Here is a 15,549-nt window from a genome sequence, read left to right as displayed (position 1 = left end):
CCATTTTTAATACGTGGGCTGTTATGACCAGGGGCGACGCCAGGTAATTTTTTTAACGCAGGTGCTTAATGGGTGCTAGACAAATAGATAATACAGCACAGCGTGCGAGTGGAGGAGACGCTGTGCGTGACGTGCTTGATCAAGGGCCCGACCCGAGCATAGTTGCGGGAAATATCGGCCCAGCCCGGGCAGAGAATCTAAGCTCTAATCCCTATATCAAATTTCATTGTTTTCAATGTTAAAAATAAGTTGGGGATTAATCAGGAAGATGAAAACATTATCATTGGTGTTCCATTTATTTCATGTGAGATATTACCCCCCAAAAAAATGGTATGTATTGATTTTAGTCTTCATTCATGAGTTAAATCATGTTCTAAGCAGCAAAAATATAAGCTGAAGTATTTTTTTTTAAAAGCATAACCCAATAATTGCTAATAGGCCTACTTATGGTACCAATCACCTTCAAATGAATTACATTTTTATTTTAAATTGAAAATAGGGTGGGTCTTGGTAAGAAATATTAAAGATCAGTTCCTTTTCATTTAACACTTAAACCGTAAACAAATTCCTTTTGCTCTCCTTTAATATTACACCCTCAAGCAATTCAAGATCCATTAACACAGTGACTTGTGAACTGAAAGCTGCAACTAGCAGGAAAGCATGAATGGACAGACACAAAAAGTAATTTAATATTTTATTCGAGGACCATGCAATAGCCATTAATGGCCCTTGACATTTTTACAAGTGTAGATCCTTCATTTCCTCTACATAGTACAAAATAACTTTAAGTTACTAAAAAAAGAAAATTACAACTAACAAAAAGGGGGAGGGCAGGGGAAAAAAATATCCTGCACAGCATGTACATTTTACAACCTGCTTTGAAGAAATAAAGTTACGTGAACAGAACAATGAAAGATTAAGATTTGCTAAATGAAACTGCATTTACTGAGGGAATGCAGGAGGGGCCATGGGGAACGGCATGGACTGTTGCATCTGTTGAGGGTTAAAGGGGAACGGTGGAGGGTGGTTCATGCTGGTCTGAACGCTCCCTTGATTGGGACCGAACTGCTGGTTCTGATAGCCTTGGTTTCCATAGCCACCACCAGACTGATTGCCAAAACTACCCTGTCCGTTATTGCTGTAACCCCCATTAAAGCTGCTACTGCTGCTGCCGTTGTAACCACTAGATCCGTTTTGAGTCTTGTTTCCAAACACCTTCTTTTGCCCATAAGTGTCACCACCATTACGGTTGTCCTGGCTGTAGCTGTTGAAGTCCCGCCTGCTGCTGGAGTGGCGATCCCGGCGGTCGTCCCTAAACCCCCCACCTCGCCCTCCCCTTGAACGACCTGGAAAAGAAATTAGGAGTTATAGTAGGATTCGCAAACTGATTAAACTAAATCCGAGCCATACCCTTCTAGAGATAATGAAGGACAAAACTGTGAAGGTAAACCACAGTTCTTGTATCTCACCAATTGGATTTACCTCCTCTGTCTTCGGCCATTTGGATGAGCTTGGGGTTTATGGCTTGGTTGGCCTCCCGGAGGACAGAGACGAGGTCGTGAGCCTGTTTCATGTTGTTGGGCGTAAAGAAAGTGTACGCCGTGCCAGTTTTCTGACTGCGAGCCGTACGGCCAATGCGGTGAATGTAGTCCTCGGAATTGTTGGGGTAGTCATAGTTAATGACAAATTTGACGTCCTCCACATCTGTTAAGAGAAAATGGACGTGCCATGGCAGGAATAGAGGAGTGCGGGTGCACACCGCCACAGCAGCAAAAATAATAGACGTTAGCAAGGGAAACAAATGAATGATAGGTCATCGACTTACCATGCTGAGGAAAGGATGGTTTAAAAAAAAAAAATCAGGACTTTAAGGATCCAAATGACAATTAACATTGTCCTCTATTAAAAGTGACAAGACAAACTGCTGCATCTTGCCAAGACTCAACTTGCTCAAAAACAAGACCGATTAAGGGCTTAAATTTAAGGCTGACGCAAGCTTTCCAACCAACCGGTGCTCACTTGAAAGAAAATATGATTCTCTTTGGCAGGACTCGACATGACTGAAGCCAGCAAAAGGAGGGCACGCATCGACCAGCCGGGTAATCGCATTCAGTGCGGAGGCATGTAGATTAAAGCAACTGCTCTCAATGGCAAAACACTAAAATTTTATACAAGACACGTCCTATTACGTAAACGCCCAGTCCTTATACTTAAAGTTCAACAGTTCAAGCTGTTGCGCGAGAGCAGATGCGAGCAGGACGCAAGTGCGACCACCCAACGGCGCCGCACTCCTCCATGGTATGCCGCCCCTTGGATTACGCCCCAATCACAGAGCTCCGACCACCTCTGAATGCAATTTGATTGGCTGGCAGACAGGCAGAACTCCACAGAGGAGCTCCTTACCCCCTCCTGGTGAACCTGGACGCGTCATGCCAAGGTCCTGCCTCCAAGACTCCACCTTCAGGTGAGAGGGGCTCAGAAAGGCACAGCAGTTAAAAGGAAACGGCAGAACTTCATAGAAAACACAATATGAAAATGTTAAAGGACATATTGAGAAGGAACAAACCTAGTCCTCTGGAGGCGACATCTGTGGCAATGAGGATGGGTGCTTTTCCATATTTGAATTCTGTTGAAGTAGGAAAACAAGTCAAATCAAGAGAATTAACCAAGAATGAGTTGATCCAAGACCTTTATGGCAAACACGTACCATTGAGCACCCAATCTCTTTCCTGCTGGCTTTTGTCTCCATGGATACCCATTGCTGGCCACCTGCAACAGAAAAATCCAATGAAAATCCAATGAAATTCCTTCATTTGACATACACAAAGCAATCTTAACATGGCACAGCAGAGAAGGTCATCTTACCCATCCCTACGCATCCTCCTAGTAAGATCATCACACCTCCTTTTGGTCTCCACAAAGATAATGGTCTTGTTCTCCTTCTCACTCATAATCTCTTCCAGCAGACGTATCAGTCTGGAATGGAACGAGTTCATCGTCATGCATTCCCTCACACAGCCATCGAAACCAAACTTTAGTAACTCTTAATGTTCCCAGAACTTACTTGTCCTCTTTCTCGCCATCATTGCAAACATCGACAATCTGTAGGATGTTGTGGTTGGCACTGAGCTGCAGGGCACCAACGTTGATCTGTACATACTCCTTCAGGAAGTCCTCAGCCAGCTGCCTCACCTCTTTGGGCCACGTAGCACTCCACATAAGAGTCTGTCGGTCTGGCTAAAGGAGGAATGAAAAATGTAAAATAAAAATTCTCAAGAAATAACAGCTATGAGTACGTTAAAATACACCAACACAATACATACTCTAATTTGGTCCAAGATTTTCCGAATCTGAGGTTCAAAACCCATGTCAAGCATCCGGTCAGCTTCGTCCAGCACAAGATACGTGCATCTGCGCAGATTTGTTTTTCCAACTTCAAGGAAATCAATAAGCCTTCCAGGTGTGGCAATACAGATCTCAACTCCTGAAAAAGCAGTAGAAGAGACAAATTTAGCACACTATTAAAAAGCGTACCAAAGAGACTCAAGCTCGGTTCCACTCGTACCCCTTTCCAGGTCCCGGATTTGTGGTCCTTTGGGCGCGCCTCCATAGATGCAGGTGGACTTGAGACGAGAAGCTTTGCCGTACTCTGCCGCCACCTGCTGTACCTGCTGTGCCAACTCACGGGTGGGAGCCAACACCAAGCACTAAAGAGAAAAACACCTGATTTAAATTCTGATTTTAAGACACCGATTGAGATTTACACTTGACAGATAGTTGAACTTACAATGGGCCCATCTCCATGCTCCAGGAATGGTTGGTGGTTTATGTGAACAATAGCAGGAAGCAAGTACTGTAGAAGAAAACTCATTAAAACCTGTTCAAATGACTCAACTAAGTTATGACAGGATGGTTCATAAGCATCATACCGAGAGGGTTTTTCCCGAACCGGTCTGTGCAATGCCGACCAGATCTTTGCCACTAAGTGCAACTGGCCACCCCTGAGCTTGGATGGGGGTTGGATCAGTCCAGTTCTGTTTTGTAATCACATCCATCACATAATCTGCATAAAACAGAACAATTGGTTAGTTTAAACTTGCAAAACTCAATATTGAACATTATAAAATGTACACTAACATACTCGGAAAGCTTGCTTCATGGAATTTCATGATGGGTTTGGGACAGTCTCGACCCTTCACTGTGATCTCTTTGGTTCTCCTGTAGTGTTCAACGTCTTGCTGCAATACAAAAGACAAGCCACAAGTTTAAAATCTCCAACTGATGAGGGAATTTTTAAATATAACAACCCACAATTGGGTATTTACTTACAGGTGACCTCCGAGAAACCTCATGGTGCTCCTGGTAGAAGTTCTTCTCAAACTTAGGGAGCTCATCCAGGTTCCAGTGCTTTTTACGCAGACGGTCACCTGGATTCCCAAACTTCTTGCCCTGAGGAGGTCCATTTCTGCTGCCTCCAAAGCGTGGTGGGCCACTGCTGTAGCTACTGGTAAATGAAAAGGACATAATAGTAAAACATTTGGATTTAACAAAATGAATTGGTGGATGTCTAATATATATATATATATATATATACACACTACTTTAATAGTGATGCCCATTTCAGTGTTTTGGGAGAGGTACCTTCGTTTAATAACTCGCAAAAAACACAGAAATGATGTGTACTATACTTACAAAAAACAAATATGGCAACACCATAGTGCCATGTCAAATTGCATTTCCGTAACACTTTTGATAAATACGCCATAGTCATATAGCATAGGTAAACCATTGTAACAAAAAACATGGTAATGAACATTTTTTTCTTCTTACTCGAGACAATAATTGGCCGGTAAGCAAAACACAAAAGGCCTGAATAATAGATGGCAAAAGCTCTGGTTTCGATTGACATCGTGAATTCTTTTCTGCGCCACGTTTTAAAGCCGCTGCCATTTTATTTCCTACCGGCAGGAGACAAAGAGGAAAACCGGCCGGCATTTTATAACATCACAGCCACATGGCCCGACGAGGCCTTAAACGACATAAAACTACGAAATTCATGTTAAATGTAACTTTAACATAGATATTTTAGACGTTTACGACATATTTTACAAGATAAGACAAAAGACACGCCTTTTCCACACGATTTTTATCGAGAAAACGGATACGAAACGTTACCTACGCATCCCCATTAACTGTTATACAACACACATTCGGTCAGATTTAATCCCACAAGAAAACCGAGCAAACTAATTCGACATATCGTGAAAATAATGGATTAACAGGACAAAAATCAAATCATTTACAAAAAATGCCCGGATTCATATTTTAAATTATCAAAAATTTTCCTACGAAAACACTCGAAAAGAAAAAAAACTCTTACCCTCTGTCGCGACCGCGGTCTCTGTCGGAATATCCAGGCATATTGTAATCTTAGATTATAAATTAAAAAATAAATACTAGGACGTTCTTTTTCCCCAGTAATGCGCAGTGACTGCTTGTGAACGCCGATAAGAACGTGCACCCGCCGAGTTTTATAGGAAGAGGAAGTGGCTTCCAGAGAACTGCTGACGTCTTTGTGACGTTCGCGCGTCCTCGTCGCTGAGCATGCGCGTTTGGAGATTAGATTTAAGATTCATGTGTTTTTAGGATAATATTTGTTATCAAACCCCTGCAAAGCTATTGTGACGGGACCATTATAAAATGATGGTATCAGATTGTAATGCATGATTTACATAATTATACTTAATGGTATTTACCTTGATTGAACTCTTAGGTTCTTGAATTTACCATGGTACATGTCCAAAAGCATGTCAGTATGATCGCACTTTTTTATTAGAGAACAGTAGTCAATACTTAATAACAATGCAAAACGTTTAATTTAATTGGCTCTAGAGAGTTAAGTGCTTTTATAAAATCTTTTAAACCCTGTGAAAGTATCTTTAAGATATAATAACCACAGGCATTAAACTCCAGGGGCCAGTTGTTCAAAACATTTAATCTGGATCAAAATGATCTGGATTTGGAAATCCCATTTTTTCCTATTCAGGATCAGGTAATCCGTCTTACTTTTATGCCGGTTTTTCAAAGCAACATTGGACTGGGTCACCCTGATCCAGATACACAGTTTTCAAGATTACCAAATCCGGATTACCAGTGCTCTAAATGGGACAACATATCCTTTAGCTATAAAGAACAGGTAGAAGAGCCAACATGGAGTCACTGTAAATGCTTCTTATTTTGAGACAAAACACAAAAATAACAAAAACATCCACTTCCATTCGTAAATTTCTTTTATGACCCCTCATCTGAGCCACAACAGATAAAAAAAAAAAAATACATTGTAGATATTTTGAAAATGTCGTAAAAAAATTTTTTGGAATGAGGGACTGACTGGACGTATAGTATGCAATTGCTAGAAATTATTTTTGACAGGCTCATCTCTGATGATTGTTTCTTTGAAATTAATATACGGTGATGAATGACAGAAAAATTGAATTATATTATTTTTGTTTGTTATTGAAATCTGTTTGGGGGATTATTTCATGGGGACAAGATCATTTTTATTTTTACTTTACTTTACTGAATAGCTTTATTGGTAGCCTATGTCTACTTTATCTACTTTATCACTGTTACAACGGTTACACAAGTCAAGTGCAAAATATAAATAAAAGTATATATACACTAAATGATACAAAAGTATTATTTGACCAATTTAAAAGTTTTACTACATTTTCTTCTTGGAATCCACCTTGAAATCCTATCCCCTGTTGGGATCAGGATAATACTGTTTTTTTGGATCAAAGTTATCCAAATCATACTGACAAGTTTTGAACAACACAAACTGAAGGTTTGATCCAGATTAAAATTAGGATTGGATTCCATGATCTAATCTGATGTCAGACTCATTCTTTCCCTTTTGAACAACCCATTTTCAAGATTTGATCCAATCCGATAACCAAAATCCGATCAGTTTACCTTTGAACAACTGGCCCCAGAGGGAACCAAAGTCTTCCCCTATGGTTAAGACTACAATCCAAACAACTCTTTGTTTTGTTGACAAATATAAATTGGGCCTTATGTTCATTTTATACTAAAAAACATTTTACTGGTATGGGAGTGGCAATCTAGATTGAACTGATTATGTTGTTGTTTTTTACATGTATAATCACAAATATGTGTTCATTTGTGTTATTTCATAGCTCAGACGATGTAACTATTATTATAAAAATAAAAGGTCGGAAAGAGGTGAAAGAGATAGGTGAGGTCAAACTTGTGATTGGTAATGTACAATTATGTAGTAAACAAGCAGTTTAATGGGAATGCTCTCATTTTGGGTTACATTACATTGTGTAAAAGGTACAAAAGGTCTGTGCAAAAGGTCTTTCTTTAGATTTGGACAAATCAAGTCTGACACCTAGAATACTTGCTAAAAGGGGAATATTTACACCTTCCCCCACTTTTCAAGATGGAGATAAATGTCTTTCTTATTCTAATAGTGGCATCAGCCCCTTTGTGCCAAGATGGTGCTTAATAGCCCACTTTGGTGTCGCAAAATGATTGTGAAGTTTTGACTATTTTGCCAATACCAAAGCCGATACTGTAGTATTTGCAGTCATTCTTATTGCAATTAAAATAAGGTAATGCATCAAGGTTGTAACCCATTTTAACACAGAATCCTCTTTAACGCAATTACTGGAATGATTGGTTGATACCTCAATGAAGGAATAATTCAAGAGGAATATCTTTTTGGATCATTCAGACAGTCATACAGAACCAGGCGGCCACAGTGATCCCATCAGAAGGCAAGTTTAATCAGATCTAATTACACACAAAAATAAAACACTCTTACAAAAAATGATAGTGTGTGTTACATTTAGCAAATTGCACCGGTCAGCTATGAAAGTTAGAAGTGTTGCTAGTAAATCATGCTATAAAGGAATGACTCTCCCAAAGTCAACTGGGCATCCAGTTCAAATGGAGGCGTATTTAACTATACAGTTAAAAAAAAAAAAGGTTAAAAGAGATAACGAAGAGATCTTTGTGTGTGCACCAGATTTAAATGAAATATATAATCATTCAGTCCATAAAGAGTTTGGTAAATATATATTTTTTGCCTATTATATACAGCCATTATATAGTGTATGTGCAAAATTTTTTTTCTTTCAAATCTAATTAAATTAAAGATAAATGACAGCCAGCGACTCACATAATATGAACAATACTCTATAACTATACAAAGCACCATCTCAGAATATTTAACTGATCCATCCAGAGGCTTTTTTTTATTATTTTTTCACCTGCTTTCACACTAAAATTTATAACAAAAAGTAACAAAAGATGTATAGCTCATTTTCAGCGTATGCAAACTCTTAACAACAGTCCATGGTCATAGAGGATTGCTATAGACAGGCAGCATCTCAGAAACATTCAACTATATATATATATATATATATATTTATTTATATATATATATATAAAACTGCATTTGTTTATTTATGCAGCTTCTTTTAATAATCCTGAAGAAACAGGTTTTCAAGCTGTGCATTTCAGAGGCTTACAAAGAGCACTTCAGACATGCTTTTGCTGTTTTCTGCTAGATTGACACCTTAAGCTGTTGTATTTCTATAAAAGATAGAATTGTTTCTTGTTCTTTAGTACAGCGATCCTCCTTGCAGTTCATCTGTAATGCTCACTAAAGGCAAGTGACATTTTTGCATGGTAAAAAGTTCAGTAAATTGGTACTACAATGGGTTAATAATAAATCACAAAAATAACAAGTGATACAGACAGTCATCTCCCTTGGTTTCCATGAGGGGTAAATAAATGCATTTACTTATCTTATGATAAAACAACAACAACAAAAAACTGTAAGAATATAATGAGAAGGTATGAAATGGAAGACATTTCACATCTCATTAACATGCTCATACATATTCATCATATTTAAATATTTTAAAGGGTTAAGTTGACATCCGAGACGAATTAGAATTCCATTACCAAAAAAGTTGACACCAATAATGCATATTTAAATATTTTTCTTCACAATTTGTAGTTTTCGTAAAAAAAAAAAAAAAAAAAAAAGATGGAACTTGTCAGACATTCAAAGCAAGCCAATGCCAACCTCACTGAAGGCTTTTTCATTGGGCACATCCTTTTTTAAAACTTCATTTTTTGCACTGGAAACATCGGCAACGGTTCCTGCAACGATGCCAATATATTATATCTGTATAATTTTTATTCTTTTAACCTTGTCCTGTCACACCGTATAAAAATAAAGCTAGACTACCTACCTACCTAAGATTTCATGTATTCGTTCGTTCACTTTCAACAAGCTTATGAGTCAGACTGCGGGAGACACCAGTCTCCAGGAATGGAGCACAGGTAGTCAGGATGGTGTCTGGTGTAGGACAGCCCAGAAGAGGCCAGCCGTGCCCAGTTTCCCTGATCGAGAGGAAGGTCATCCGCAGCTTGCTAAAGCTCAAGCGGGCCGAACATCAGCACCCTGTGCAACAACAAAAGTTTCAAGTCCCAAATGACAAACTTTGCAGTATTTTTGTTGACATTGGCATCTTCCTCTTGTCTCGTCTTCGGTAAGGACAGTAGTGCTTCTGCGTAAGCTTATGCCGGGACGCTTTTGTTCTGCGTGCCCCGCTAAAGTTCGGCCTCTCCTAAAGTCTAGTCTGTGAAAATGCTACATGAAATACTGTTAATATGTTGTCTTAATGCTAATAATCAAAGTATGGACATAAAAAAAAATTTTAAAAAAAGAGGAAGAGGAGGTTCCAAAATAGTGAGTAAAAGAGTTACTAGCAGCTGAAAAGATCCACTGTTTTCTTCTCTTCTTTTCAAATAATGCAGAAATATCTGTATAGCAGCATCAGGCGTTGAATGCTGCCGTATAATCCGCCCTTCTGTCGGAGCGTCCTCGTGAGGCCCACATGCCTGTTGGCTGACTGACAGGACTGTCCCGCCTGGAGAAAGGTTCCTCTGCGAGCGCCGGCCGCTGACCATCATTCCACAGCGAAGCCGCAGGTCTCCTCGATGGCCGTCAGCAGTTTGTCGTAAAGTTTATCGTGGTTCTCGTATGGAGGAATGTCAATACGGTTGAAGCTGAGGTGAAGTTGAAAAGAAAGAAACGGCACTGGTGAATTAGTGAGTCTGAATGCAGAAAATGTTAGTAGTTTGTACCAATGGGCGATTTATTTACTGATTATTGTATCAGGTGAAAAGATTAAGTACAAGTGTTAGCTCTTCCTCGCATCGGCTTCAAAATCTACAGGCAGCTGTGTCAATTTCTGTTTTAAATTTTCTTTATATATTTATACACACCATTTCAAAAGTTTGTGGTCTATAAGATTTTTTGAAATAAGCCTCGTAATCTCACTACGGCTGCATTTATTTGATCAAAATACAGTAAAAACAGAAAAAATAGTGTGAAATATTATTAAAATTGTAAATAACTTTATTCTTTTTGAATATATTTTAAAATGTAATTTATTCCTGTGATCAAAGGTGAATTTTCAGCATTACTCCAGTCTCCAGTGTCACATGATCCTTCAGAAATCATTCCAATATGATGATTTGATGCTCAATAAACATTTCTTATTATTATAAATGTTGAAAACAGTTGTGCTGCTACATATTAAGGAAACTTTGATTAATTTTGTTGAGGATTTTTTGATAAGTTTAAAAAAAACATTAATTTGTAATAGAAATCTTTTGTAACATTACAAATGTCTTTACTGTCACTTTTGAGCAGTGCAATGTCTTTGCTGAATAAAAGTATGAATTTTTTCAAAAACATCTTACTGACTGCCAATGTTTCAATGGTAGTGTATAATACTTTAAATATTTCTACAATTTAATAAAAAGGTAATATAAAAAACAAAAAGATAATACAATTTTGAATATATCTTACTGCTTTCTAAATATTGCCATTGTCCTTTGAAAAAGAAATGTGCTCACCAAGTGTGTGCTTTGGGCAGGTTATTGGTGCTGGCATCAATCTGGTGAATGGTGAAGAGTCGTGGTCCAGCGGCACCTGATCATAAAACGTTTTAGTACAAACACATGTGTGTGATTTCAAGATTTCAAGACACTTTGAACATGACTGAATTTCCAGGATAGACTCTTGTTCAAAACCATCTATCTATCTATCTATCTATCTATCTATCTATCTATCTATCTATCTATCTATCTATCTATCTATCTATCTATCTATCTATCTATCTATCTATCTATCTATCTATCTATCTATCATTCATCCATACGTCTATCTATCTATCTATCTATCTATCTATCTATCTATCTATCTATCTATCTATCTATCTATCTATCTATCTATCTATCTATCTATCTATCTATCTATCTATCTATCTATCTATCTATCTATCATAAAATAGATTAGCCCATGATATATGCATCAAATTGATGTAACTGTACACACGTCTGAGCTTCCTTTCCAGATTTCCTGAATGAGAAACCCCAGGTACCTTGCAGGGCTTTGAACCCTTGCAGCGGGACTCTGGAGGAGCCGGTGACGAACTGCAGCAGTCTGGCTCTCCGCTCCTCGTCGTACGACTCCACGGCCCGCCAGAACCACTTCACGATGTTACTGTCAGGCGTGCAGTGCTTCAGACGGGTGTTAGACTTCCAGTCGTTGATATCGATCTTCCCCAGTCCACACACAATAAGCTGAAAGTACGAGAAACACTTGAACCCTGCTCAATGTTAAGGCTGGCAATGGCAACTTTGAACGACTGATGTTTTCATACCTCCAACTCTTTCTCATCAAACGCCTTGAGTAGATGTTGTGGGATGACCTCATTAAAGCCTTTCTGCAGGGCCAGGAACTGAGCCTCGATGCCCCTCAGGAACCGCCAGTTCACATACAGCCTGTACAAAAACAACTTAAAGCCATCTGCAGAGACACATGGGAGGAGGAAGGTGTTGAAAGATAGCTCTACCTCACGCTCACCTCACATACTCCTTCTTGGTGTCCTGGGTGACCGGGATGCTCTTGCCGTTGGGTTTCAGCTCATGCTGAATGATCTCTCCGTATGCATTGTGTTCTACGCAGAACGTGTGGTCCAACACCCCCGTGATGTCATTATCTCTAAATACACATAAGAAAAAAATGAACAAATTAGTTTGTTTTTTTGTCAACTCTCTATCTACAAGCAAATATAAATCTTTTTACTTATATTAAAAAAATACCTGCATTGTAATTAATTTCTGTGAATACATCTCTAATTTTACTGTTGACCCTTCCCTTACCCCTGTAACCACATCCCACCTCAAAAGCTGAAAATGTGTTTTGCAATACAATATGAACACAATAAGTACATTGCACTCAATTAATTTTTGACATAAGCACATTGTAGTCAAAAGACACCTAATATAAAGTGGGACCAACTCTCCATATCTCCCCCCTATATGTAATTGGATTTAATGACTGCATACAGTATATATATATATATATATATATATATATATATATATATATACACAAAAATATAATATACTATCATTTTATTATTATTATGAAGCATAGGCATATTTTTCTCATGAATCATTCCAGGCCATGTTCTGCTGAAAATACAGCCAGAGTAATAATTGTTTTACAGTTCATCTTTGAGTGTATATTGAAATGGACGTATGGATGTGTAAAGCACACTGACAGGATCCAAACGAGGCTGTTGTGGAGGTCTGGATCCACTGACTCCATGTCATCCAGAGTGATGGGTTTCCCGAGCAACTGCTTGTAGAAAGGGAGAGTGAAGCCTCCGTCTATATAGTGGCCGTGGAAAACAGCCATTCCCATAATCCTCCCCACAAAGTGGAAATAGGACAAATGCTCCTAAGAAACAAATAAAAAAGAAAACATAAAAGGTGAGCATTATTTGCAAAGTGCTTGAATTAAAGGAATATCTGCTTCAGCTCCAGGTCCACTCACAGGATTAACGGCAGAGTCCGGGTTGATCTGTAGCGTGTAGATGTCGTCTCGGGAATACTGGAACAGTCCGTAGTATGGATTTAACATCTCGTGGGACAGCAAGTATAACCACTCTCTATGACACAAAAACACATATTGGCACAAACTATTAACATACAGTCAAACCAAAAATTATTCAGACAGCAGATATCGTTTTTTATATTTATTTTACTAGTGGTTGCAAGACACTATAGTTCATTTATGTAAGTGAGGATAGCAACAAAGTTAACTGTGACATATTATGCCCAAAAATTCTTCATACAGTGGACTACCAGTAAAATGTATGAAAATTTTGGACCAAAAATTATTCAGACACTTGACCATGACCTGACCATGTTTTGCTAAAGTTGTTTTTCTTTCATTGCTAATGCGACCTTTTAACACCTCAGACTGAACAAATTGAAGCATTGCTTGGTAATTGGTTGACCTAAATTGGTATTATCTTATTGTGTACTTAAACTTAACAGCTGACAGCTATTCTACATAATTCATTTGTGAGACATTCTAACAGAAGGATGGCCAAAACCAGTGAAATATCAACTGATTTGCTAACTCTGAGTTCTTGTCATTTTCTAAACCATAGCAAATAAACTGTGGTATTGTGAGTAATGTTGAAGGTGTCTGAATACATTTTGGTTTAACTACATTAAGTCTAACATGGCTGTAACATTGTTATACTCTAATCCTAACACTAGATGGACACAAGATGGACAAAGAAGCTTTAAAAGTCAGCAGGAAACTGCATTCATAAGCCATTTTACTGCCACGCTGTGATACATGTATTAGTTGAACAGGAAACATTCAAAAATGTATGCTGGGAGTTGATTTTACCCATCTGGAATTTATTGGACTGTGGAAAGTGATAACCGGTTGTTCATCAATGGAAAAGGAAAGTCGTTTAATAAGACCATGAACATGTATTTAGAAAGAAAACTCAAATTTTGAGTTCACAATCAGATTTAAAAGCACACTATGTAACATTCAAATTTTGTTAATTAAAAAACATTATCTGTAGTAAAGAGTCATAATCATCCCAGTCAGGCAGAGCCGAAGTACAACCAAAACAATGTTCTTTATATCTGCTTTTTAACCACTAGAGGGCCAAAAGTTACATGAATGCCTTTGCTCCGACTCAAACTCATACCTAGCGACTCCACCATAGTCGAGACCTTCCTCTCCTCTGAACTTGACCATTAACCTCTTCCACAGGTCCTTCGGCCTCATCTTCATCACCTGCCGGTATGATTCCTGAGGAAATAGTAGAGACACAGAGTTGACATTTATGAAGGGTTACAGAGAAAGGTCACAAATCTACTACTGCATTATACAGACGTATATTAGGATGCACCAGTCATGTTTGAGATGGAAAGTTCAAACTAAAGGCTTAGTAAATACTCTGGTGACAAACTAATTTCCAATTTCTTTTGCTTCACATAATTGTCAAGGGTTATAAACAAAATTGTATATGCTGGTGTTATTTTAGTATCATTGAGATACTATTATAGATTTTATTAATAGTTTGAATTATTTTATTAAATTATTTTTAGTTTTTGTTGTGTGTTTTTGTCATTTGTATCAGTTATTGTTGTTTAAATATGTCTATATAGTTTTTAATCATTTTTAATGTTTTATGAGTTATTATAGTACATCAAATTAAATGAAAATGAGAAATGATTTCTTGGCAACTACCTTAAATAGAATAAGTTGATTTTTATTTATTTAAACAATTCATTTTATTTCCAGTAAAAAAAAAAAAAGTTGAATTTTACTTTTAGTTGTCTATAATAACCCTGATTTCTGCACAAGAGCAGAACACGCAATACATTAAAACAAGCGCAGCATGTTGGAATGCAGCATGCAGAAATGCCTGTGCGTATCCAGCTCAACACCCTTAAACACCCCAAAGCAGATGACCAAACAGATGCACAGACCAAAAACCCCTTCAAGCTGAGCGAGGGGGGGATAAATGTTTTTCCAACAGGCCTGAGATGAGGCTCAGAAGTGTGTGCAGTACATGTTACACACATTAGCTGACCTCATCATGGTGTTTGCTGCATGCTAATGAGGTTTAACAACATGTCTGATGCATTATGGCTTATTCCACACGTAAATTGATTTGTGGGTGACATCCAGCTGAGTTCAAAGGCCTTAGGAATGCTAAAGGTTAACCAGGCCTTTAGGGCTTTGAAATATTCCTATTACAGGCTGGTGAGATTGACAGGTGTTACTGGTGCAACTAACACCCTCGAACAACAACAGAGATCCCATCTGCATCCATGCTGACGACACGTCTCAGGGCTGACAACAGAGTGACCGTGAAGTGGATTCTGCTGCTTTGTGATTGGTTCAGTGGTTGCAGGGTGCACAAAAAATAAAAAAACTAGCCCAAAGAAATGGAAACCGTGAGAGTTTTATTTGTTTTGGTGACTTGACTCTATTGGATAGACATGGAGTAGAGAGAATAAAAATGTTGGTGAAAAGAGGCAGGAACGGGACGGTGAAAAAAGATCACGAGGTGCATTTGAATTTGTGCTACATGGATGATGACTATAAAT

The 15,549-nt window shown here is 38.2% G+C and overlaps 2 protein-coding genes across 5 annotated transcripts in view; both read right to left on the bottom strand.

Moving 5' to 3' along the window:
- Nucleotides 1-681: 681 nt before the first annotated feature.
- Nucleotides 682-5,600, bottom strand: ddx5 (DEAD (Asp-Glu-Ala-Asp) box helicase 5). 4 transcript variants are annotated; one of them, XM_077211959.1, is made up of 13 exons: nucleotides 5,381-5,600; nucleotides 4,330-4,504; nucleotides 4,142-4,238; nucleotides 3,930-4,063; nucleotides 3,788-3,853; nucleotides 3,566-3,707; nucleotides 3,324-3,484; nucleotides 3,065-3,237; nucleotides 2,866-2,976; nucleotides 2,708-2,769; nucleotides 2,567-2,626; nucleotides 1,470-1,704; nucleotides 682-1,346 (listed from the first exon to the last, which is right to left on the bottom strand). In XM_077211959.1, the coding sequence occupies exons 1-13, from the start codon at nucleotides 5,419-5,421 to the stop codon at nucleotides 1,313-1,315; spliced, it is 1,491 nt and encodes a 496-aa protein (XP_077068074.1). In that variant the 5' UTR covers nucleotides 5,422-5,600; the 3' UTR covers nucleotides 682-1,312. The 4 variants fall into 4 exon arrangements, with proteins under 4 accessions (XP_077068074.1, XP_077068072.1, XP_077068073.1 ...); XM_077211957.1 differs by having other exon boundaries at nucleotides 1,483-1,704; XM_077211958.1 differs by having other exon boundaries at nucleotides 1,483-1,704; nucleotides 4,330-4,501; nucleotides 5,381-5,558.
- Nucleotides 5,601-8,803: 3,203 nt separating this feature from the next.
- Nucleotides 8,804-15,549, bottom strand: part of smurf2 (SMAD specific E3 ubiquitin protein ligase 2) — a 57,754-nt gene continuing 51,008 nt past the window's right edge. The window contains exons 13-20 of the mRNA XM_077211956.1: nucleotides 14,139-14,242; nucleotides 12,956-13,070; nucleotides 12,681-12,859; nucleotides 11,978-12,115; nucleotides 11,775-11,895; nucleotides 11,493-11,694; nucleotides 10,966-11,041; nucleotides 8,804-10,110 (exon numbers count right to left, since the gene is read on the bottom strand). Coding sequence (XP_077068071.1) covers nucleotides 10,011-10,110; nucleotides 10,966-11,041; nucleotides 11,493-11,694; nucleotides 11,775-11,895; nucleotides 11,978-12,115; nucleotides 12,681-12,859; nucleotides 12,956-13,070; nucleotides 14,139-14,242 — 1,035 coding nt within the window. The 3' untranslated portion in view covers nucleotides 8,804-10,010. The remainder of the gene's footprint in view (nucleotides 10,111-10,965; nucleotides 11,042-11,492; nucleotides 11,695-11,774; nucleotides 11,896-11,977; nucleotides 12,116-12,680; nucleotides 12,860-12,955; nucleotides 13,071-14,138; nucleotides 14,243-15,549) is intronic.

The sequence above is a fragment of the Siphateles boraxobius genome, unplaced genomic scaffold, assembly GCF_051911475.1.
Source record: "Siphateles boraxobius isolate OS27281-9 unplaced genomic scaffold, OSU_SipBor_1 66, whole genome shotgun sequence".
Taxonomy (NCBI): Eukaryota; Metazoa; Chordata; class Actinopteri; order Cypriniformes; family Leuciscidae; genus Siphateles; species Siphateles boraxobius.
This window is presented reverse-complemented; position numbering and strand designations above follow the sequence as displayed.